At 42.6% G+C, this 24867-nt stretch overlaps 1 protein-coding gene across 2 annotated transcripts in view; it reads right to left on the bottom strand.

The window, feature by feature from the left end:
* The window catches only part of aplp1 (amyloid beta (A4) precursor-like protein 1), a 29820-nt gene extending 6273 nt beyond the window's left edge, over positions 1-23547 (bottom strand). For both annotated transcript variants that reach the window (XM_070911368.1, XM_070911367.1), the window contains exons 1-6: positions 23359-23547; positions 4484-4663; positions 3311-3440; positions 1408-1520; positions 747-931; positions 341-651 (exon numbers count right to left, since the gene is read on the bottom strand). In XM_070911368.1, coding sequence (XP_070767469.1) covers positions 341-651; positions 747-931; positions 1408-1520; positions 3311-3440; positions 4484-4663; positions 23359-23424 — 985 coding nt within the window. In that variant the 5' untranslated portion in view covers positions 23425-23547. The remainder of the gene's footprint in view (positions 1-340; positions 652-746; positions 932-1407; positions 1521-3310; positions 3441-4483; positions 4664-23358) is intronic.
* Positions 23548-24867: the final 1320 nt, after the last annotated feature.

The raw sequence follows: 24867 nt of genomic DNA, 5'->3' as shown, positions 1-24867 counted from the left end.
TTTGAAGTTCATGTGTATAGTGGTCAACTGTTCCATTTACTACAGTAAATGGAGGTTGCTGTGGGTGTGTGATAGGCACCAGATCTAGCTGACACAGGCCATGAGGTCAGTGGTCTGTGCAGAATGATGGGAGGCTGAGCTGGAAAGGAAATGAGCACCAAATACAGCTCCCATATATATTTAGAAAGAGACACTTGTGTGCATGTAAGTGGCATGCATATACCACCTGCATGCATATGTGCAGAGTATAGGCTGACACTCACTACAGGCCAAGAATTAGAGAAAATTCTTGGAAAAGGATAATCAAGAAAAGGATTAAGAGAAAAAATGAGACACTCACTGCTGTCTCCCTTCATCAGAGGTGCAGAGGTGGTGGGTTTGTGGCTTTTCTCATAGTAGAAGGAGTCCAGATAGTCTGATGTCTGGTAGGGACCTGAGTCAATGGGGTATTCATATTCCTCTTGATCTTTCACAGCTATTGCCTCCTCCTCTTCCTCCTCTTCTTCCGCCGCCTCCTCCTCCTCCTCATCAACTTCCTCCTCCTCTTCCTCCTCCTCTTCCTCCACCACTTCATCGTCCTCCTCTTCCATATCGGCCTCGTCCATGTCTGTGTCAGGAGAGGGGCTTGGAGTTGGGGGAGTCACTTTGGTGCTGTGGAGAAGTGGAACAGTCATTACTCTGACAACTGCCAACATGCAATGACTCACCGTCCAACATCTGCATGTGGTCAAGCTGAATCATCTTACATAGAATTGAGCTTCCCGCTGGTCTGTGTCTGAGGAACAGCAGGGACGTCTCTTTCCTCTGTCTCTCCTTTACCGCTGGAACTCCCTCGGCCTGGACAGCACACATACTCGACCCCCCGGAAATGGTCTCCACATGGCAACAGCATCCCATAGCTGTGGAGCTCCAGATTGTCTGCAGTGCATTTCTGAGAGGGAGGAAATCAGGTCCACTAAGTTAAAAACACAATGTATATTGAGGTTGAAATTTCTATTATAGCATATAACGCTGTAAATTCTAATTATAACAAGACAGCATTCTGAATATAGGAAGTTGACAGGAGGTGATACGAAGGCGTGTTACAGCTTGAACTCTACCACCTTTCTGCTCTGTAACACCTCAGGTAGGAGAATTGGTGAAGTCTACACAACACGCCACTGTACAGGCTTGTCTAGTCTAGTCTGCTATTGCTGCTGGGGTTGGCTACACAAGAGGTTTTGAAACTGCACTGGAAAGTTCACTGTGTACATGAAAAGTTAAACTTGCAAAATGCACCAGTGGACAGTTTCATAAAAATGACCCTCCTGCTTTAACGTGGCTGTAAACATTTCTTTCCCTTACTCATAGGCTTTCATTCCACAGTTTGAAACATCTAAAAATCACACATTTATCTGTCTTTCTCACCTCCTTAGCAATGTTGTGCCAGTACACGTAACTTTCACAAGCATCCATCTGCTCCCGGTGGAGGAAGCGGCATCGGTCGGGCACCAGCAGGGCCTCGCTCACATACTCGCCCTCTGCAGCAGGATTGAAGAAAGGGTGAGGTCAGCGTAAGATGATTTTAAACAGCGTGAGTATTAAACGAGTCAAATTTCAGACTTGAGTAGACCTCGGTTCTGTATTTGAAAATGAAACATCAAACAGGACTGTGCTTTAGGACAGAAAGAGACAGAAAGAGAGTGTGTGACTGAACATGAGCTGCGCGATACAGAGAATACATGAAACAGAAGTGTGATAGAAAACTAGAATAGTAGTTGGGGTGCATAAATTAGGGCTGACAGAAAGCATAAATGTGTAATGCACTTTGCAAGCACTTTGAACTGACAAATTGCAGCTACAGTAGCAAGTCAAGGACATGAAGTAAAAATGTGCTTTGCTTAATAGACCACATTTAATACAGAGATCATAAATGCAGATGACTACTTTGTTTCATAAAATAAACCATACATAAATTAAGAAGAGGTTTTAGTCTATATTTTACATTCATTTGAAACCTGTTACAGCATACAACAGCATTATTACATGCTGTTCTTTAGAGCTCATGCATAAAGGAAAGTGTTCACCCACACAACAGGTAGTACAGTAGAAATCAAACAAGCTAGAGCCAGTTCCACAGCGCTGTGCATAAGAATCACAATGCTTCATGAATCCAGGGTGACTCACTGTTCATTACTCATTCATTCATTCAATCAGCCATTGTTAGCCTCTCTGCCCCCCTGGTGGCTTACAGCAGGCACGGCCTCTCTGCAATAACTGCACATGGTGCTTTATGTCTGTTAAACTGCACATCCTGCTTTGTATCACTGTAGAAAGTAGAAAGCTCTGGCACTGGGAGAGATGAGTGAAATCAATGTGAAGTCATATGAGGTACTGAAATTATGCTTATCTTGTTAGCTTACGTATTAGTGGAACAGGTAAGAACAAATTCATGTAAATTCATTTATTTGACACAGAATTATGGTTTGTGTCACACTTAACTTTATTCAATATACTGCATATTATGTAACGGCTTATTTTTTTTTAACTTTGCTCCTGAAATCTTGACTACATGTTTTGCCGTAGACTTTCAAAACTAAACTTGTGGTCTGGCCTATTGTATCTTGTTTGACAACTCCGGAAATATGGTTATTGGCTTTCTTGTAGAGAGTTAGATAAAAAGATTGATACCACTGAGCAAACCAGATGTAACATGTTATTATTTGTTTAATTCATACAAATACTACAATGTAAAACGTTTCATTTGTCTGCTTTTGTTTTGTTCATTTTTACACATTTTAATTAGTGAGTTTTAGAGGTGCTGGTAGGTATATTTTGTTACCGTTGGACTGAGCCAGGCAAGCTGTTTCCTCCTGTTTCCAGTCTTTGTGCTAAGCTAAGCTAAGCTGAGTTAACCGGCTGCAGCTTCATATTTAAATGGACAGACATGAGAGTGGTATCGATCTTTCCATCTAACTCTCTGCAAGAAAGCCAATAAGAGTATTTCCCAAACTGTTCCAGAGGGGTGTCCTGTTGGTCTAGTGTTCAAAGTAATGTCCCTGCTTTGAATCTGGTTGGGTCTCTCTCCCCTCTCTGTTTCAACTGTCCACTATCAAATAAAGGCCAAATGCTTAAAACAAATCTTAATTTTATGAAACAGATTAATCGAAGATCTAAGATCTAGAAATATTAAGGATGCTTCTTTATGCTTATTTATTCTATCCAATGTCACTTGAGGAGGTACTTTCTCTGCCAGAACACACAGGAAATCTAAACCTATGTATTCTTGGTAGTGTTATTGTCTAATGGCAGTGAGGTGTGTTGTTCTTACCTAGGCAGCGGTAGGGCAGGACTATGAGGGGGTGTGTCTGCCGTTGGCCCAGACCTTTCTTACTCCAGGCGGGGATGGTGACAGGTCTTTTTGACTCCTCTATATGGGAGATCGGAAGTGCTGGGTACATCTGGACGTACAGGTACATGCAGAGACAGCAGAGACACAGAAACAGATAGATGGATGGACAGAACAGAGGGATTGAAGACAAGAGGGGCAGTGGGCAGGGAAAAATTGGTTGGAGATGAGGTTCCGGGATTGGTTGAAAGGAGTAGAATAAAAGTAGCAGGATCAGGGAAGAAGAGGGGGAGAGCACAGTCAGTGGGGAGAGGACTAACAAGGGAAAGAGTCATGCAACATATTCTCTAACTACTTATACGAAGCTGTGTGAGGCCTTTGTCTGAAGCCACGTTAGACATGGCATACAGAAGTTATCATTTCAGTGAACATTGTTGTCTTTCAATATTTCCAATTTCACATCTCACTACTTTCATTTAAAATGTAGGCGAATCATTTGAAGCACAAACTCATAATGGACGTTTAATAGTGAGAGAAATGTAGCTGGCCCAGAGTCTGAATGCACACTAAAATGCTTCTTTCACAAATGTCAAGGAAAAAAAGGGAAGCTTTTGTGAAAAGGCCATCACAGATGCATAATGTGTCAGCTAATCGCATTACAGTCCATTCAGGCTCATGGCTGCTGCTCTCTGTAGAAGCTAGGCCTACTTTGACCTCCAGATGGCGCTTGGTCGCCTTTACTTCAAGTAAATACATCTGAAGGTGGAGTATGTGGAGAGTATGTGTACCACTGACTACCTTACAGTAGATGTTTAAGAGTACACACATCAGGTAACAAGAGGAGGAAAAATGGATGGTGGCACAAATGAAATACTGAAATATTCCAACAGGCCACCATCACTTCACTATATATGGTTAAATATATAGATTTATAGGAGAGGTGTTGGACAAACCAAATTAGAGAAAAAGAATATGAAATTTAACTTATTTTTTCTACTTCTTCTACAGTGTCTTTTTGATTTCATGCTACTTTCTCTCAAAAGCAGCTCCGGACTACTTTGCCATTACGGTTGATTTAGAAGTATTGATCCAGGCTGGTGTTCATTACAGTTGTTCATGTTTATGTTATTTCCCTTGCAAGGTTCAGGACCCTACCTCCTGACAGTAGGACAGGAATTCGCCGGGCTCTTTGAAGCAGCCCTGGCGGCCCTGAGGATCCGGCTCCCACTGGCCAGTCTGTAGGTCCATGTGCAGGAGCTGACGGCCACAGAACATGGCAATCTGTGGCTCTGCCACCTGGGGCCCTGGCCCGTTCACCTCAGTCATGGCCAGAGCCTAGAGAGCATAGGGAGGGGAGGGGAGAGACACATGAGAGGTGAGGAGGAGTCGATACAAACACAGTGGCACATAATAATGTGTTTGAAGCTGATCCAGGGCGGGTAGACCACAGATAATTCCTAAATGCACTCCAGCACTATCCCACATTAGACCAAGAGTGTGAGCTAGGGTGCAAGACTGAGAGTGAGAGAAAGATTGAAACAGAGAGGCGAGAATGTATAGGAAGAAAGAGGAAGCTAATGCACAGGTGAGTTGAGCTTTAAGAGAAAATCGGCAAACCTAAAATTCAGGAAAGATCCATAGACGACTCCCTGTTGAAGTGACCCTGAAGTGAAGAGCCAATAAAAAGCCTGACTTACTGAATGGTGGCCTATGCTCTCTGTTTGCTGGCAGCGGACAAAAGATGGTGGATGAAGAAGAAGGTGTAGAGCAAAAACATACATGAGTATGTAAAAGACTGTCTCCCCCCCTCCTCCCCTTCCACTCCTCCAGCGGCCTTCTAGGATGTTGTTATTGATCACGGGATATGTTGCCTCTGCCTGGGGGAGGGCCCAGGAGACCCCGCATAGAGGAACAAACAGCAGCTAGGGCTGGGAGTCAGGTGTTAATACAAGCTCATTGACTGATGGGCCACTTCACTACATTAACACACAGCACAGACAGAGAGAGCCCAGGGAGGAGTAAAGGAGGGGAGGGGTTAGGTGGGGAAGAAAAAGCTCTAAAAACAGCACAGACAAGGACTTCGTCAAAATTAACATACAAAACAGAACACATGACAGCAGCAAGCCCTCAAGAATCATGAGGAAGAACAAAAGTATATCATGTTCCACTGGATGTCTGAGTCATCTCTGGTGCAGAAATGAGTTGTATACCCGAGATGTGCACGCAGTCTCCTGCAGGTCACTTAGCTCAACTAAAAGCTGTGGGTTTCTTAGTGCATCGTTTGACAGTAACACTCATGGTAGAGAACATGCGATAGTGTTTACTGTCCAACTCTGAAACTCATCAAAAAGGCATCCCGCACCCTGGAGCCTCATGTATAGCTCATATCCTTTCATCTGCGCTGACAGACAGACAGATAGACCTACTGACGACAGACCAGATGAGCGACGCTGAGCCAATTAGAAGGAAGTTGCCCAAAGGGAAGAAACGGAGGAGAGAAAATATGGGAGAGTGACGCCTGATCAAAGGGAGGCCCTGCTTTGGCCGACCGGAGCTCAAGTGTTTGAAGTCCTAATTAAAATTCATACAGAATAAAATAAATATATAAAACCCCTTTGAGTAAATGTACAATAAATATAATAAGCCCTGAGCAGTCTGTGCACCATAATTACGCTAAGAGGAGTTTGTGTTTCTGCATGTCCTAGCAGATTTCTTACAAATTACGGATCTACTTTTCATTACTGCTGACCATTTCCCAAAGCATACCAGGGTTTTTTTTTAATTTATGAATGCCTTTTAGGCCACAGTTTTTTCAATTAATTTCAATATTGTTTGAATATCAATTAGCAAAGGCTTACAAAGTAGCTTGAGACAGATAATTCCTCACAGTGAACATCATCTTTTTTTCTAAACCACTTTCAGGCTCATGGGCTGTAAACATAACGCTCACTTTTATATGTTTTCTAAAGTTATCATTATGTGCTAGTTGTAGCTGAAAGTCTGTCACATGCAACAATATAGATTCAAAAAATTGCTTTCGTTGCTTTGTTTTTTTTTAAATGCTACAAAATTGATATGTTCCTTTTCTTGTTGTGCATGTTTTCCCATTGTTTTGTCTTTACAACAAAATTGCTCTCTGAAACAATGCGGCTTTGCTGCCAGTTCTAAAACTTTGGCTGTCAGCACTTGCTGACACCTTCACTGTGATGGATTACCCATCTCAAGCAAGTTTCAAGTCCCTGCAAGTTGATGACTGTCCCACAGGTAAACAAATGGAAACAATGGCTGCTCTGAAGGAAAACATATTCAGAAATCTAAAATAACTTTAGTAAGCTTTGGAAAACTGTTCTCCTAGAGTGAAAACTGAATGACTGTGCGCTGGATTGGAGCTTTTTGTTTGTTAAGTGTATTGTTGGATAAGCACAAGAACACACTGCTGAAGCTGCTGAAACAGTCTGTCTACTACAGCTGCTGAGCTAATGTCTAAATAGAAATATCTCTTTGACTCAGGGAAGGTCAGTGCCACAAAGGAAGAAAAAAAAAATACTTCCGGATATTTGAGAAGATAACCTGGCAGCTCCCCCTGGTCCAGCTCTCTCTTTCTGCCTGCTCTCCACTACTGCACTTGCAGAAAATCAATGCTGAGCGACTGCAACTGTATCGCCACGTTCCCCCCAATCAATAGTAGTCCATCAGGAGCCTGAGGCCCTGACCTCCAGTACAGCAAGGCAGCACACCCAATCTCTAGCCTGATCTGGGACCAGATTAGATCTCCCTCTCGTGATGACCGCTAATAAGAAATACAGTTTTAAGACGTACACTTGTGGTCTGTTCCTCCACGGCAGCAAGAAACCTGCTTGTTTTTGACCCAGTTCGGAGTATGATCACAGACAGGCACAGCGACAGCACCACATAAACATCACTTGGGCTGACGTCACACAGACCCACTCTACTCTGCTCTGCTGTGCGAATGCCCCACAGTGCCTTTGTAGGTGTTTCATTGTACTGTGTCATTGTATTCTCACAGCAATAACAGAAACTGTCGTCAGTCATTCCCAAAAATTGTAAGAATACTTTTAGGAAGTATCAGTTGCTGGATTTAAATGTATTTTGTGGTATTTGTCATCTTTATTTACAAAGTGCTTCATGTAGATCGGTCAGATTGTGGGACTCTTTTTTGTTAAAATAAACACTGACTTGGGAAATGAGTTAAACGCAATACTGAGGAGTCTGGGAAACATCTGGCAAGACTGTGCTTGAACCCGGGCATGACGACAGATGTCTGGTTTCATTCCAGTAAACGTTGTTGTTGACTGTACTTGTTTCAAGAACATACTGTTTTCATTTGCTTTGTTTATTTGATCATGTTTTAGTCACATAGAACCTTGATTACTTGCTAAACTAGATAGCATTTACAATGAAGACAGGCAATTCCATTTTAATATACACTTAATTAATTACATTATGTCTATCATTCTTAAGCCCTAGATCACATATCACTGGTGTTTCTGTGAAATCAACTCCAATATCCAACCAGGACAGAACTGCACAACCGTTTATGTACCAGAGTGCTGTTGTCTGTGCGACAGGACAGTGGAGAGGATCTGCCAAGTTGCTAATCTTGTTTAAATGGCAAACTGGTCAGTCAACAAGAGCAAACAGAGCAGGGAAGTTATTGCGTAACTAGGTATGATGTTTACAATAATAAAAAAAAGTCTGCACACTGTTCACCACCTACTTTATTTCCTACGCTTTCAGGCATACAGATCAAACATACAAACTGTCTCCCATATCAAGTACCAATTAGTGCAGCTGAGGTGAACAATAAATAATACATTTAACCATGCAAGCAACATGTGAAATATTTAGTGAAATATCTGAACTACTGGAATGGTTGCCATGAAATGTAATAGAGACATTCATGGTAATCAGACAATGTGTCAAAATGTGGCGATCCCTTGACTTTTCCTCTGGCACCATCATCAGGTCAACATTTGAATTTGTTTGACCAAATATCTGCAGAACTAAAGACTGTTACGTGCTAATTAGTGAATGTGGGCATGCTAATACGCTAAACTACGGTGGTGAACATGGTAAACATTGTTTAACATCAGCATCGTCATTCTAGCGTTAGGGTTTAAGTATAGCCACTACCATGGCTGTAGATGATTCACAACATATATTTAATATTACTGAGCATTATTTTAAAAAATGCTTTAACTTTTATATATTTTATAGTGTTCTCAAATGAACCAGAACAGGCAGGTAATGTTTACAAAAATTCAGAGTACAATGTGCTTTTCTCACGATGCTTTGAAGCCTTTAGTTAGACACGTCGCTGTATTCACTAGATACAGATTAAATAGACACAGACAATAGACCTCTGTTGTGAAGGACAGGGCTTTCATTCATAGCTAAAAATAACTTTTGCTACCAGTGAATGAATTACATTCTTGTGCCTTGATTAAGCTGTTTTGTCCCTGTTTTCTATTTACAATTTATAGCAGTAATTCCCTTTGGACAGACAAACATGGTCACAGATTTTCAGTGTCTTGGTGGTACGCAATTTCGTTTTTGATGCCAATAACAGTTTAGAGTGTTAAAACTCTTGTGGTGTGAGCACGGCAGTGTAAGTCTCTGGACATTCCCCATCTCCATCAGGAGCTGAGGCACACTGATCCAGGTAGCTCCACAATAATGTTCACAATCTGTCAGCAATTATGCTTCTTCTCCAGTAAAGCTCAGGCTGCAGAGCCGCTCTCCATGTCTCAGTGAGAAAATATTGTAGGGTGGGGGGGTTCAGAGGTTGGCAAGGGAGTGCTGTTCAACCATCCTGAGTCCCACATATCATGTCCTAGTGCTGATGAGGCTGAACAGGCAGACAGCCCAGAAGCCTGTCAGCTCCCCTCTGCGGAGTATGCTGCATCATTAATAAAAGTGAACAGACAGAAAGCCAATCGATGCTTAATATCACCAGGTTCTTTGCCTCCGTTAGCTCCCTTGATATTCTATTTTTCTCTGCTCTGCTTCTCCATATCTGCTGCACACTGACTGTCCTGCATCACTTTGTACCTCCACAGTCACCATTACAGAAAGCATCACAAGGAAACTAAGTGATCCCTCGGAGACGAGAACATACTGTGCGCTGGACCAGAAGTTGAGGGACAGCTGATGCAGATACAATAATGTTTAATTATATTTTCACAGATATCCCTCTAGTAGAGGAAATGATGCTGCAGTATGGAGCACCCAAAATAAGAGCCTACAACAGATTTGATCTTGCAACATAAATACTTCAGGGCTGAGTTTGGGCCAGGCCAGTACATTTACATGTTCCTCCAGCGTCTTCCACCCTGTTCTAATTAAATTTTTAGCACCTGTTCCACCCTTATGTTGCAGGATGACTTCATCCTCTGTAATGATGCAATCTCCTGGCCCTGGCAGGCAAGCCAGAGCAGTAGAGGCGGAGAGGAGGAGCCCACCCATCATTTGTCACCTTTTACAAGTTGCTGCCAGACAGTACACTGGAGAACCATGCCATAAATGTATCAGAGGCTTCACGAAGATGTGTAGTGCTGTTGTGCAGGGAGCAACACATCATGTTATGTATATAACAGGGGTCTTTGATATCTTAAAGCATTTGTACTCCCTTGCATACAATTGTAATTAATGTGTTCTGTACTTTGTACTTTGCTTTGTTACCTTACATGCTCTAAATTATCCGAGTTACATGTATGTATGTATTTGTGTTAGTACAAGGTGAACATGTGTGTATCTGTCCATATGTTTAGTGGAGAACATAAGCAACACATGCTTATGTTGTTTAAAGCAGTATACAAATCCACTCAAAATACACCGGCTAATAGATAAACAGACTCTCTGGTTAATTATCAAATGTCAAGCAAGCTGCCTATCATTTACCAGAGACATCAGACCCCTGAGGAGCTAATCCCCACTTAGCAACAGGGATCTGGGATGTCCCATCTAACGAAAATACCATATAGTGACAATGTAATCAAACAACCATATATCACAAAGAGTAAAAAACTTCCAGGATCTGCTTTGGTTACTGCCTTTCTATTATATGATGGTGATTTGACATTACAGAACTTAAACATATGCCATAGGTTAGGACTTAGCCACCGGGTATCAACTGGAGAGTTACGATTACAGCAGGGGTTCTGGCACATCTTCACCTACTTGCAAGGTGCATGGAGAAGGGACGTGGTCTTGAAGTATCAAAGCTCCAGGCAGCAACACTTCTACATTATACATTTGATCTCTGCTTGAGTTTACATACTTCAAGTCATTACATTTCCCAAGAAATGCCATAAGGTTATGTTGGTGATGCATGCAATTAAAAAAAACGAATTTGTTACTATTAAATCTATCTGCAGTGAGTTCTGTACCGTGCAGACTAGAAGCTTTGTCACTTCTGGTGTGAAAAGCCTTGTTGGCTAGTATTGCTCCTGGTTAATATAACATTATGGGCTGGCCAATTGCCATCACTCGTGTGGAGAACACACCCACGTACAAATAGGACTCATCGATGCATAACCCATGCATGTATGAAACACACACGCACACACAAACAGGCCTTCCTGTGTGTGTCTTTGTGCTTCTCCGCAGCACAGATGGCTGAATAGTGGGTGTCTTCCTGCTCTCTGGGCCCCTCCTTCACGCTTTCTCTATATTCCCCTCTCTTCGCTCCCTCCAACTCCTCTCAAGGCTGAGCTCAAGCCACCCCAGCCGCCCTATCCTTGATATCCCTCTTGTCTCCCTCTCCCTCCCCTAACAGCTTTCACACAATGCCTGACACTCTGCTGTTTGGCCTCCCTCCCTAGGCCAGTGCTAAATGGCCAGATAGATTTGGGAGCATTCATCATTGTAATCATGTTGCTTAATTATTCATAGGCTCCATCAGGCCTCTTCCTGGTGTGGCATGTACTTATTAGAGAGTAGCAACATTAGTCTGCCAGACTCACATGGTGCAGAGGGGACAAAGGAGGATAGAGCAGGTTAGCTCTGCACATTGACACTCATTATTATACATCTCTGACTAATGGCTAATTGAAGCCATTTATTTTCTATTCAGAAGAGACTGATGGGCAGAGCGGAAAATATTGCATTGTGTTTTATATATTGTTCTATAGCTTCCTACTGTAAACCACATACTGCTGTACAGTTGCTTATTAAATACTAAACTGGATGCTCATTTCAATACTTGATTGCCAACCATTATGACAGTGGATTTTGTTTGTAAAGATGCACAAACATCACAGCCTTCTCTAAATCAAGCTTCATCAGTCCAGATTATAGCTGTCCAGCCTCCAGCTGGGCACACTGGGAGCAGATGGCCCCATAATCACCAGGGTTCATCTAGGTCTTAAACAGCAGCCAAAACCAGCTCCCAAAATTTCATTTAATTGCAAGTATAGCTTAAAATACAGGACATGTCAGATGGCATCTCTGCAAGAGACTCCATAGATCTGGCGGCTGGCAGTGCCAACCATTTCAAGATTGTGGTTATTTTGGAGTATGTTTACTCAGAGCTGTGCCCGCTGGGGTCTGTTTGTATGAGGCATATCCTTTCTCAAGATTTTAACCTATATCTTCCCAACTGGCACTCTACAGGCTGCTGCAGGTAGGGAATAGGAGAAAGACTGATTCCTTTCTTCTGTAAAGGTCTCTAACACCTCCTGGAATCACATGACCTTAGTTGGATACAGTTTCCCCTGATGTACGATAGCAACATGGGACTCAACAGAAGCCCCATACCAACAGGAACAGAGACTTCACCTTTTCCAGCTGGGACTCACATGACATACACATATATCCTGCTTCTCTCTTGCTCTTTCTTTCTTTATAATGTACTCTATAATGCACACACCTGAGTTTTACTTCCATTGTGCAGGCCATATTGTTCCAGTTATGTTTCCTGTGAGCTCTCTCGCCTTTCAGCAGCATCCGAGGTAAAACTAGTCAAAAATGTCCAGTGCAATCAGAAGAACAAAACAGGAAACTCCCACAGACAGATTTCATGTGTGGTGTTCCCAGCTCTATGGAAAGGCTGTATTAAGCAATATACAATATGAAACAAGTGATTGTGAAACTTGTGTTGAATAGACCAGGCTGAACTTTTACGCATGTTGCCTCTCTGTTCCACCCACACTTCAACAAATGCTTCTTCTGAGTCATACACCATAATGACGCCACACTGTGCATGTTTTTTCCCAGAAAAGACAGAAACACAAAGCATCGTTCATTTTCACCATCCTCCCTATGCCACCGCCTCCTGCAGATATGTGGGAGACAAACAGCTGCGTAGTAACGTTTCAGAAATCCAGCCAGAAAAACAGAGAGACCGAGAACATTAAATGCCAGCAAGACTCTGCTTCTTCCACACAGCCAAAAAACGAAATGATTTCGTCTTCTGGTAGCATTGTTGATGAATTTCTGCTGTTACATAACACTGCTGAACCTCCTTCACAGTTAAGCAACACAACATGGGAATGCCAACATGTTAATGCCAAACACTGTGCGCCTCCAGATATCATTTCAAGCTGAAGAGCTACCTCGGAGGATTGAAGGAATCAAAGGCTTAGCGGAGATTTGAGCACTGCAGGTCCATCTGAAACATCCTAATGTCAACACAATTGCCACTGAATCAGGGATTTTCTGCAGGCAGATTGAGATTGACACAATGCAAACAAGCTCTCCCAATCTGTATTTATATGGTAAATACATTGAAAAGGCTTGAGTCATATCTGGGACTCGAAGGTTCAAATTTCTATTAGTGAGTGAATGTTGTGCTTTGTCACAGCTACAACGTATTAAACATTAAGACAATTGTTTTCTGCTGGCTATTGTTGCCTTTTCTCCCACGTAGTTCAAATCCTTTTGGCTCTGATAAGTAAAACAGCATATTTTAATAACAAAAAACGCATAATTACATCAAATCATCATTATCCTGAGGCCACAACAGGACAAGAGCAGTATTTTTTTTCCCCCTTGCTTTGAGTGTTACGAAAAAGCCTCCCCCATTTAAACGACTGACAGACTGGCTTTGAGCTGGATCTGTGAAATTGGTAATCCACCCTGGAACCAAATCCTGAATTCAGCAGGTTAATGGAGATTAGGAAGTAAAACAATTTTCAATTTCAGACCGAGGACATATATACAAATGATCTTTATTTTACAGTCGAGTGAGGTATCGCACAAGTGTGTAGTTTGTGCAGGGGGAGACGAGACTGGAGGTCTTAAAGCAACAACATAATGTCCTTGTGCACATTGTAAGTAGATTAAGGCAATCTGAAAGCCTAAATGAGGGCATGTTTAGGTTAAAAGACTATAATAATTGATCCACTTAAGAGCAGACTGTCTTTCTACGGTCTCCCTGACAAACAGCAGGCAGCCAGCATCAATAAGATCTGACGCTTCTTCTTGCTTCCTTCTTATCTCACACTCTGGGCCTTTGCTGCCTCTCATGCCCCTCACTCTGCCTTTGACTCTTTTGCCTTTGTAGCCGATCTGTACTGAAGTCTTTCTTCAGTATTCTCCTTTGGAACCGCATGTCATCTTTCCCCCAGTTCTACTTTTACTTTCCTGTCACTTCATGCACTTTTTGAGTATTGCACATAGTTGGTGCATGTACCCTCTACAGATCTGTCTATCTAGTGTTTTCTTGACACTAACAGCATCATGAAGTGAGGAAAATCACCCTGAAACACATTCAATTGCTTTGGAGCGGAAATCTTTAAATCAAATGATGTGTCAAGTTCATATTCTTTTCAGGGGTCCTTTGGGACATTCATGCATTTCATCCATATGACATATGACCTCTGATGCTCTCTGCACTTTAATAACACATATATGTAAATAGGCAACTGTTAATCTGGTAATCTCTTCTGTCTTGTTTCTGCTGTAGAAGTATTCTATATCTTGCTTTTTTAATGATTGTAATGAATTGAGTCTTTAAATTGAAGCATGTCAAATAAATAAAACCGTGTTGAACTGAATGTGCATGTATAGAGCAATAAATCAAGCAGAGACTTTCAGCATCCTGGGCGACAGAGGAGGGGGAGAATGGAGAGGGAATAGGGGTTAAAACATTCATACATCTCTCTTATTTATGCACATATACAATTCTGATCACATCGTGCCAGCTCTCCGGGGAGCCTGTCTAGCAGATGCATCTTATGGAAATTAGGCTTTGAGGTTGCATGTATATGTTGTGTGAGCCTCACGAAGAGAAAGTGAGGTAAGAGCACAGTGGTGTGAGGTTGTGTGTATTTATTAATATTACTATTACATGTATTTGTTGAGGTGGGGGCATGACCAGAAAGCTAAAAGCATTAATTGATTATATTTATTAGTGGCAGAGACCCCAGATCCATACCACAAACAATACATTATACACCACATTACGTGTAATGTATGTATATATCATTTAACTCAACTTCACAACATGTTGGGTCATTGCTTTAATTCAGAGGCATGTGGTATCACCACAGTGGGAACAAACTGGTCTTTAACTCTCAGCGAGGGGTCGAAACGTACACCATCGCTGATAAAACTGTTTCATCCCAACAAACTGCAAAGACATATTGAGGGGATGACCTCTTCCCGGGTCTCTCAGACAGTGTGTTGCCCTGCACAGCGTCTCTGGCCTACTGTTCATGGTAATGAGGTGCTCTGTTAATGAACAGCAGGATCAACAGCTTATGCCGAGTCCGCTGGGGCCGGCTTGCCACTTGTACAAAGCAAAAAAAAAAAAAAAGACAAACAGTGCGCCGCACGGCTGGTGTCGCTCTCCCACATTGTCGCTCTCGCTTCTGCTCACATGTCGTCGTCTTCATCTGTCTCACTTGTTCCCATCAAACCCGTAAACACACACACTTTTTTTAAGCCCTCTCCTCTATGTTCTCCCTCTCAGCATCACTTGGCCACTGAGGGTGGTTTCCATGGTAACACCACCCACAGGAGTCGGCTACCTTCCCTGTTGTCGTAGCAACTGGTTCCCTACAGAATCTCAAGCATGTCACTCAGTCTCTCTCTCCCGCCCGTTATCAGTCTGCCTCTCTCTCTCTCTCTATCTCTCTCTCTTTCTCTTTCTTGCTCACGTGAAAGAGTCCCCATATGTTACGTTTGACTTTCTATCCTTGGCAAGTCGCTGATTGCTGGCTTAATGGTTGGTTAGCTATCTCCATCACTGTCTGTTGGTTGTTTACATGCCGCTTAAATTACTTACGCAAGATTTGGCCCTGCTGAGTTGGGCTTTTTGTGTCTCTTCAGAGCGAGCAAAAACTTAAACGTTTCCCTTATAATACTGTACAAATGTTTCTACTATGTCAATAATGTCTATCTAAAAATGTATATAGTAGTGCATATGACAAATTGTCATCTAAATATGAACAGTGACCTGGTGGCATCTGACCTTCAGCCTGCAAATGTACACATATAACTTCAAAGACAGTGATATAATTGATAATACTATAATATTAATAAATTAATAATAAAAGCCATTAATCAAGAAAAATGGAAAACAATTACTGGTTTTAGTTTCTCAAATATCAAGATTTGCTACTTTTTGTAGCTTCCTTGTTCCTAGATTCCTTGTGTCATATAACGGTAAATTGAATATCTTTGCACTGTTGGTCGGACAAATCAAAGTATTTTATATCGATATATTGGGATCTGGATTAAGTGACAGCATTATATTGGACTCTTTTTGATGATCCCACTCTTGCTCAATAGCTGCCCTTGGTAAATCTCAATGTGGTGAATCAGTTTCTGACTTACTGATTAGTCACATGTTCCCCTGCTTCCTCTGCTTCAGGGCCACACAGCCTGCGTGTTATCTTCCCATTGCTTTAACCGACTTCAACTGTCTGTCCTTCCCAGACTTCCTTCAAGTACCCACAATTACATGAGTACATTTGAATCACCTGATCATCATAGTCAGTCAATCAAGACATACATGATGAATCACCTAAAGTTAGCTTAAGTACCATGGTGGTGCAACTACTCTTCTAGCCTATTCTAACAAATGCTAATCTTGAAAGCACTGCAATACACAAGTACTTGACATTGCCAGTAGCACGAGAAAGCACAGTTTGACAAATCCACTAACTAAAAATAATAATGATAACTGAGATCATGTCGGGCTGACATGTCCTGTCTTGCTTTAGCCATCTCAGTGTTATTTTAGACCGGGCCACTCTGGTGAGATAATGTGTGCTGGCTGTGCAGTCTGCCAGTCTGTGCTGCAGAATCACTCAGTAGATTAAATATTAGTGTTATCTCATTTCCTCAGGCCATAAAGTCTCCACTGACTGTCCAACTGAAGGGAAAATGGTTTAATCATTGAGACAATCTGTACAATAGACCCCTCACCGGGGCCTGAAACCTCCATTTGTGTTTTGTACTTTTATTACATTCTGTTTCCAAGCCACCACTAGACTCATGCGAAGTATCCAATTTGTCAGACGAGCTTGGGCGAGTATTGGCTGTTAACTGGCACATCTTGGCCTTGGTGAGCACAATGACCCTGAGCTGAGGAAAGAATGAAATACTATTTGTCTCCCCCCTCATCACTGGCTGAATCCTAATCCTCAGCAGCACCTGAGTCTCTCTATCATCTATAGCTCTTTGTACCACCAGCCTAGTTGTTTACAGCAGGCATGCCATCTGTGTGTACTGTGTAAAATAGAGGCAGAGTCAACTGCAGGCAGCCTTTGGAGAATCTATGCTGGGGTTGCTGAATACTGAGCATCAAGTCAAATGTTGTGGGAACATTTTGTCTCAGGAGGGTGTGCTGGAGACTCCTTTGCAGGAAGTGCACACTCCTCTACAAATTCCCAATCTAAATACCATCCTAAAACACATTAGCTAAAATAAACAACTGCTAGCAATAGAACAAAAAGGTCTCTTTTCAGGTGATAATAAATGCATTCATTTATGTGCTTAAACTTAGTTGCCTAACAGTTCATTAAATGTCCAAAACAAGTACTATCAAGCTAACTTGCTTGCACATATACCTCATAGCTGAATGCAACATGTTCACACCAGCTGTCTGGGCACTGTCAAAAAGCATTCTGGGAAATTTGATGGTATGTATTAAGGGGGAATGGGTACAAACAACAGGCAAATTACAACACAAAACTCACAAAATAACTCCTTCGTTCATGTTGAGTAGTATGTCTGAATGATTGAATATGTGTTTAAGAACATTAGTAAGGTGTAGTGAGAATAGAGAACCAGCAGATGCAAATAAAGACAGTCAGTCAGTAGCAAAGTATAGGAAAAAATAACAAAACGAAGGGTGAGTTTGGAGCATGAATTATTCAAGAACAATCACAAGGAAAGTGAAAAGATGTCACTGGCCACTGAAAGCTGCTGAGGCAGATGGAGGAGCAGTGTCTGGGAGAGTGGGTATGGGCGGGGTAATGAGCGCCTTTGGGATGTGGCAGGGGGAGAACAGAAGAGGCTGGGGCAGAGACAGAGAGGAGGGATGAGGGGGGGAGAGGCAAGAAGGAGACGGGCGTGGGGGATTTTCTTTTGTGTTCTGCAGAGGCTGGGGAGTGGACCTGGAGGGTGGTAAGGGGGGGGGGGGTACATAAAAACCAGGTAGCATGAAGAGAGGGGACATGCATCGGAGCGTTGAGAGGGTGCGTGACAAGTGCCAAAGCCCCGTCGACGAGCGAGAGCCCAGACCTTTCCACGGCCTTCAATAATTGATGCAGCTTCTGCAGCGTGCCATCTTTATAAAGCAGCAAGTGTGTGGTGGATGTGTGTGTGTGTGTGTGTGTGCTTATCTGCGTGACCCAATTGTGTGTATGTGAGTGATTTCCTACCCATCAATACCACTGTAACCTTTGTTACATTTGGATTAATGTGTGAGCTTTTATTCCTTCTGATAGAGCTGTGTGTTTTGTAGCCAATTGTGTGCAAATGATGGCTGAGCGAAAAATGACCTGCCAAAAAGTACATCCATTTCCCTCCAGAACGACTTCCAATGTTCTTCTGCAGAAGGTTAATACTGGCCTGATCAGTCCCAGTGGACCCAACAACCCCACACTCTCTCAAACCCTGCATCCAAGGCCGTTAAGGAAATTTGATTTTGCAGTCCTGCTTTCATACAACTCAGTGCTCCACTCTGGCCACAGCCCCCCCCCCCCCCCCACCCTTTCTCTGTCTCATTTCAAGGCCACCTGTGAATACATGTACATGACAGAGATGGATCTCTGTGCTCTCCCAGCTGCTCGGGCTGAGTAGCAATAGGGCTGGGTTCCCTCCATTAGCATGCACTCCACCCTGCAACCCACATAACATTCTACATGCTCTACATCACTTACACTCTCTCCCCTCCTTCACCCTCACGCTCTCCGTTTCTCAAATCAATCCCCTCTCTCCCCACCAGAAATCTCTTTCACCGTGCTCTGTCTCTTTCCTCCTGAACATGGAGGACAAGTGTTATCGCCTCACTGCAGATGTTTTCGAGGGGGGGGGGGGGGGGGGGGGTCCTCTGAAAACTCCCATTGGCTGCGACAGGACTAAACATCTTGCTTGGCCCTGGCATTAAACTTTTCCACAGAAATCCAACCCATTAGGGCTTACTGATATCTCTGCCCTGCAAGACTCCGGAGAGGAGCCACAGCTGGATGTGATCAGGATGGCTATGCTAGTATCTCAATCCCTCTAGGTGGCACGGGACAAACTCATGACATGCATACACACACACAGAAAACACTTGCACACATCCAAACCACACAGTGTCATCCAGCTTTTGCAGGCATAGGTGCAAGCAATCATGTTTGATCTGCAAGTACTCCAGGCTTGAAATTGCCCCATAAATCTACATATATGTTATATCTGACATTCAGAACATGGATGATGAAAGGTAAAGTAATCTTTGGGAAACTTAAAGTAGCTTCAATCTAAATTCTTCTTTGATGACATTCCTTGCGTATTATGTGTAACGTAGAAACAGCCACGTGTGTCTGGGAAGCCAAAGAAATTAAGTCATCAAATGCAGTGCATCAGGTTACGCATGACAGGCTATAGAGATGACATGAAGTGATGAGCCTTGCCAACATTATTAAACTCTGAATAGGGAATTACTCCCTCTCCGACTGAGACGCATAATTTGAAATATTTCAGAAAGGCCAGAAAACGAGATTGAATCATCGAAACCAGGATTTGGCAGAGCTTCCCTGAACCTGTTGGGAGGATGCCGTGCAAATGTGCAATTAATGTCAATTTATTTTCAGCAGAAAAGCTGGGAGAACTCCATGCCTGAAGACACAAACACAAATGTATACTTTCTTCATTTCCACCCCAGACTCTCTAAACGCCTATGAGCCCCCCTTTCCCCCCAATAACCCTCTGAACCACACAACACAAGGCACTGTTTCAATGTTACGTCGATTGCAAGAATGGCCGAAAGGGTGTACTCATATACTTCATTAGTTTGTCACCTCTAGTAACAGCTCAATTGCTGAGGCACATTTACATCTCTCCTTTGCTCCGGTACAGTGTAGCTCTCATTTCACAATGACTCTGCAGGATTTAATCCAGGTCCTGTGTGTGTGTGTGTGTGTGTGTGTGTGTGTGTGTGTGTGTGTGTGTGTGTGTTGCACCTTGGAGAGGAAGCAGGATACAGAGAACAGGGGGAAAAAACATGTGACACAATAAAATGGTACGTTTTATGCCCACTGGCACACGGATATAGTAGAGAATAGTAAGCACGCGGGAATCCATTAGTGGAACCCGATTATCTCTTGGCTCTAAAATTAATTAAGTGAGTGTAGGGCAGAGTGTGTGTGTGTGTGTGTGCGCGAGAGAGATCTGGTTGTCCTTATCTTTTTTTTTTCTTGTTTATTTTTTTTTTTAAACAAATCCTCTTGTGTTATTGCATGGAAAGGCAGATGGGGGTGGGAGGTGCATGAATCTGTATGGCTGTATTCCAGCACAAGGCCTGAAATTGCTATTGGTGGGGATCTGGTGGGGGGGGGGGGGGGTGGGGTGGGGGGGGGGGGGGGGGGGGGGTTGCACAGATACTTTGTGACTCACCATTTTCATTTAATCTTCCACCATACTAAAATGTGCTTCCTATCCTTCTACTCTTTCCTTCCCTATTCTCTCCCTCCCTTTCCTCCCTTTGTGCTTTGCATCCTTCTGCACCTCCTGAAAGCTGTAGATACAGTAGGTTTGTTTCTCACTACTGTTATTCTGCAGCCTCTCTGGCCTGGAGTGCTCAGGCTTCACACCGCAGCCATTTATCTTGATGAACACAGAACTGGTTGACTAAAGCCGAGCATACCTGTAGTCCCTAGCCCACCTTTTATCAAATATGGCTACACACAAGCGCCGTGATTGTGTGATTGCTTTCTTAAATCGGATTTCCCTGTGTGGGGCTTTTGTTGAAGCAAAACGTGAGCTCACTAGCTGCAGTCTGCTGCTTTATGTTTTGTTGATTTGTGAGTAGACACAATATCATTGTGATTCCCTAATGTTTGTGATCTTAAAGAGCAGGTGGTATGACAATATGTACCGCATTTTGCTGAACCATTTCAGCAGTAGGAGCTGTTTCTTTAATATTTCTGGTTGTATTAGACCTTTGCAGGCAGTGTTACAAATCAATGACCTGAAATCCTCTATAATGGTGCATGACATTTCATATAATAATAAGAGCTGAAACAATTAGTCGATTAATCAATTAGTTGATCGACAGAGAAATAACTGGCAACCATTTCGATAATCAAATAGTCACTTAAGGAATTTTTTAAAGCAAAAACTAAACTCTTACTATTTTCTAAAAGTCAACTTAATAGGTTTTAGATAAAACACCTGATGTGCCAAAAGATGTTCAAAGGATAGCGAACATCTATGTCATCTCACAGTATATATTGTTGTATTGCCCACCCTCAAAACTATAATGATTTGTTATCCATATTGCCCACTCCTATTATAGATAAAAGTAACCCCCATAAATGCTTTTGACGCACAAAACCCAATACATTGAATTTAATCCAAACGTCTTCTTCTCCATGAATGTCTGACTGCATGATATACGTTTACAGGCTGCCCATGAAGGTGGTTGTTTCTGTCATCTTTTCTTGCACGACCTTTCGCATCAGGATGGGAACTGTTCAGTATGTCAATTAGCTAAATGCTTTGACTGCTGCGACACGTCAGTGCTATTACCGCTGAGCTACCTGGGAAGCCACTACTGGACTCGACATCCGTGACAACCTGGTATCAATGTGTCTGTCTAATCATCAACAACAACACGGGTTGATGCAGAATGTGTATTTCAGCTAAAAAAAATCATTGTGCCTTCACTAATCCAGAACACTGATTGAAAATTGAATTTACAAATGTGATTATATTCTGATTAGATGTTGTCCCAATGTACTAACAAATTTAAATATCACACTATAAAAGAAAGAGCAAAACAAATTTGTCCAATTCACACATTTCTGCCGGAGGAATGTTGAGTAAATTAAGGGAAGCTGACAGTTTTATTAGGACTAATACCACTATAGTAATCCAGCCAGCTAACCCTCTCACAGTGTAATCTTCAGCGTAAACCTTCATGGGCAGGTCTCCTTATATGAAGCTAAAGCCTGTTCCTCAGCACAGTGATAATCCCACTAAGGCTCTTAGAGAAGTGAAAATTATTTCAGAATGAAAGGAGAGGCTTTATGACTGTTACAGAATCACTGTGGAAGATGGCTAATAAATAAACATCTCACAAATCCTCTTAGGAACTTGGGGAGACTCAACAGTCAAGATGCCCCATATTCCATGTCAGACGCTGTAGCAGGAGCAGCTTCATTCACTCTTCATCTCCAGGTGGAAAAGTACATTTGACCTGAGCCACAGCTCCAGCTGGGACATCGTGACTCATCCTCCCTCCTCCACATTCACACGCACCTCCAACACCCCTCCCTTGCTCCTACACACAAGTGGCCATGCTCCAATCTGGGGTTGTGGGTGGGAGGGGGGGGGGGCAGGGGAAGTGATGGATGACTGAAAAGTTATTACGAAATAAAGACCGTCAAACTGTGTGTGTCTGCTGAAAGTCGTGATGAGGCCGGTGGGAGCAGCTGGTGGCCCATTGATCCATCGCCCTGTACAAGAGACTTTCACTATCTCCTCACTAGCTATTGATGGAGACAGATGCCAATAGGATGACCCCGTATCTCTCATTATACACTCTGTATCACACTCAGGCACTGCATGTCCAATGATATATCAAAGTCATCCCATCTTGGATGACCAAGTTATTCGCATGCATTTTACAAAGGCAGCATAGAAATATAGATATAGGTATATGAATGAATATGAGCCTTAAATTCCTGATTCTCACTGCAAGATTCAACTGGGTGTTTTCTAATCTAATCAGTGCGTCTTTAATGACATGTAACACAGAACAGCAATTGAATATGCATGACTCCATCCTGCTCAAGAGCTGCACCACTCCTCTAAAAAAAGGACGGATGCGAGGTGATTTCTTCCTCTGACAAGGCCAGATGGGACGCAGTGAGATGGGTTTTTGATCTCCATCCTTCCACAGAGCAAAAGGCCTGTGTGACATTCCCCATGCTGTCCGTTACAGGCCCAGACTTGACGCAGCGAGCCAAACACACTGTACAACCACATCTTCATGAAGCCTCTCGTACTGGCGTCCTGAGTGTGAGCTTCCATTGATATCTTATCACAGTATTTCAGATCCTTTCACCATCCCTGCGTTTGTGTAGTGGACGCTGCGTGTCATTACTCTTGTTGACATGGGACTGTGCTCGCGGATGCATTTACAAATTAAACCTGCCCCAGATAAGAGTGCGTGTCAGCAATATGGAGATAGCAGCAGCTGTGTGCGTGGCATGCGTAATGTCGAACATGAAGTACAAAAAATAAAATGCAGCGTTTGTGTCCAAAAGTCACATCGACATTCGGCTAAAACGTGCAGCAAAATTGCAGTGCGCCATCGTTACACATGATTCAGATTGTGTTTCTCTTACCTCGACGTTTTCCCACACGCAGTAGGACAATACAGCCATCAATATAGGTATTGCGGTATGTCCCATTTTCTCGCCTTTCTTTTGGTTCTTTTTTTGTGACGAAGTTGCTATTGTAAAATAACTGACTCCAACATACGCTGTCTGGTTACATCAGCTGAAAGTGATGGACACTGCGTTCGTCGGCGCCTTCCTGCGATATCTCCTGCGTCTGCGTCCTGCTCGCTCTTGCCAGCGGGCTCTTCCAATGGCAGCCTGGGATTTTCTGTGGATGAGGTCTGACAGAACCAAGCCCTGTTTCTGCGGGTATTTATCACGGGCTTCACTCACGGCGTCCTCGCTGTGGCTTAGTGAGGAGAGACATCTGGTGGCGATGGGCTGAGAGTGCGCATGCAGGCTCGCACGCTTGAGTTTCATGAGCTTCTGCGTCAGTTTAAAGGGGGAATCCACCCGCAAATAGATCAATATTAGCTACTCACCAGTTTTAATTTGCCCTTTGATCCCTTCCACACACGTTTTTGAGAGATATAAAACACGCTGCCTTGAATGATGTTCTGACACAAAATAATTCACTTCAATTCTTAAAACTACACTCCACAATCCATGAATAAACAAACATCTTTCATTTAAAAAATTTAACTGCTTGACACAAAATGTCTCCTGCCTGTAAGTGCACTGGGAGCACACCATGTGACCACGGTTAGCATTCAAACTAGTTCAGAATAGAACACATGTTAAACTCAGATTTGAGGTGAGCACAGAGAAACTTTGCCCCTTCAGCAAATGTGAAAAGTTGAATCAACTCCTCTCCAAAATAGTTTCAACCAAAACTGAACCTTATAAACTTCATGAAGCTCTCGTTTTTGTTATTTTCTTTTTAAATACTTCAAACCTCTGAGAAGACTTCAAATGAAAAAATCTGAGAAGAAAAACTCAGCCTCTGGTTGAACTATTCACAACTCATGTCCACACACTGAGGCCGAAGCCTGTGCTGAGTTTCAAGTAGACGGAAACCACTGGGATAGCAGATGAACAACTACACATGCAATCCAATGAAACAGCCCTTCATTAAATACAACCTTTATGAAATAGAGAGGTGTTGGCTTAACTATGTTGTTTGTTTGTTTAGTTGTTTTGCTGTATTTTATGGTGTTGTTGTATTCGATTGCATTATATCAAATGCTGCTCATGATCCATTTTTTCAAGTTATGTAAGTGGAGTGGACAAACTGTTGTACAGCACATCAGGTTTACACAAACACATAAAACCTCTAGAGAGCATCAGGACTCTCCAAAACGAGATATCATCATTGTACCCTACTCTCATTATTAGAGCACTGGGAAACAAATAAACACAACTCAATCAATAAATACATGCAAATATAAAATACCAAAATACTGTAAAGCATCAGGAAAATTACTTTGTGATGTAAAATCCTTATGTTGATTGTAATTTATTGTGTATAAAGTAATCTTACTGTGTAGTCTACATTCTGGACGTATTTGCAATAGT

Source organism: Enoplosus armatus, chromosome 9 (genome assembly GCF_043641665.1).
Source record: "Enoplosus armatus isolate fEnoArm2 chromosome 9, fEnoArm2.hap1, whole genome shotgun sequence".
Classification (NCBI taxonomy): domain Eukaryota; kingdom Metazoa; phylum Chordata; class Actinopteri; order Centrarchiformes; family Enoplosidae; genus Enoplosus; species Enoplosus armatus.
This window is presented reverse-complemented; position numbering and strand designations above follow the sequence as displayed.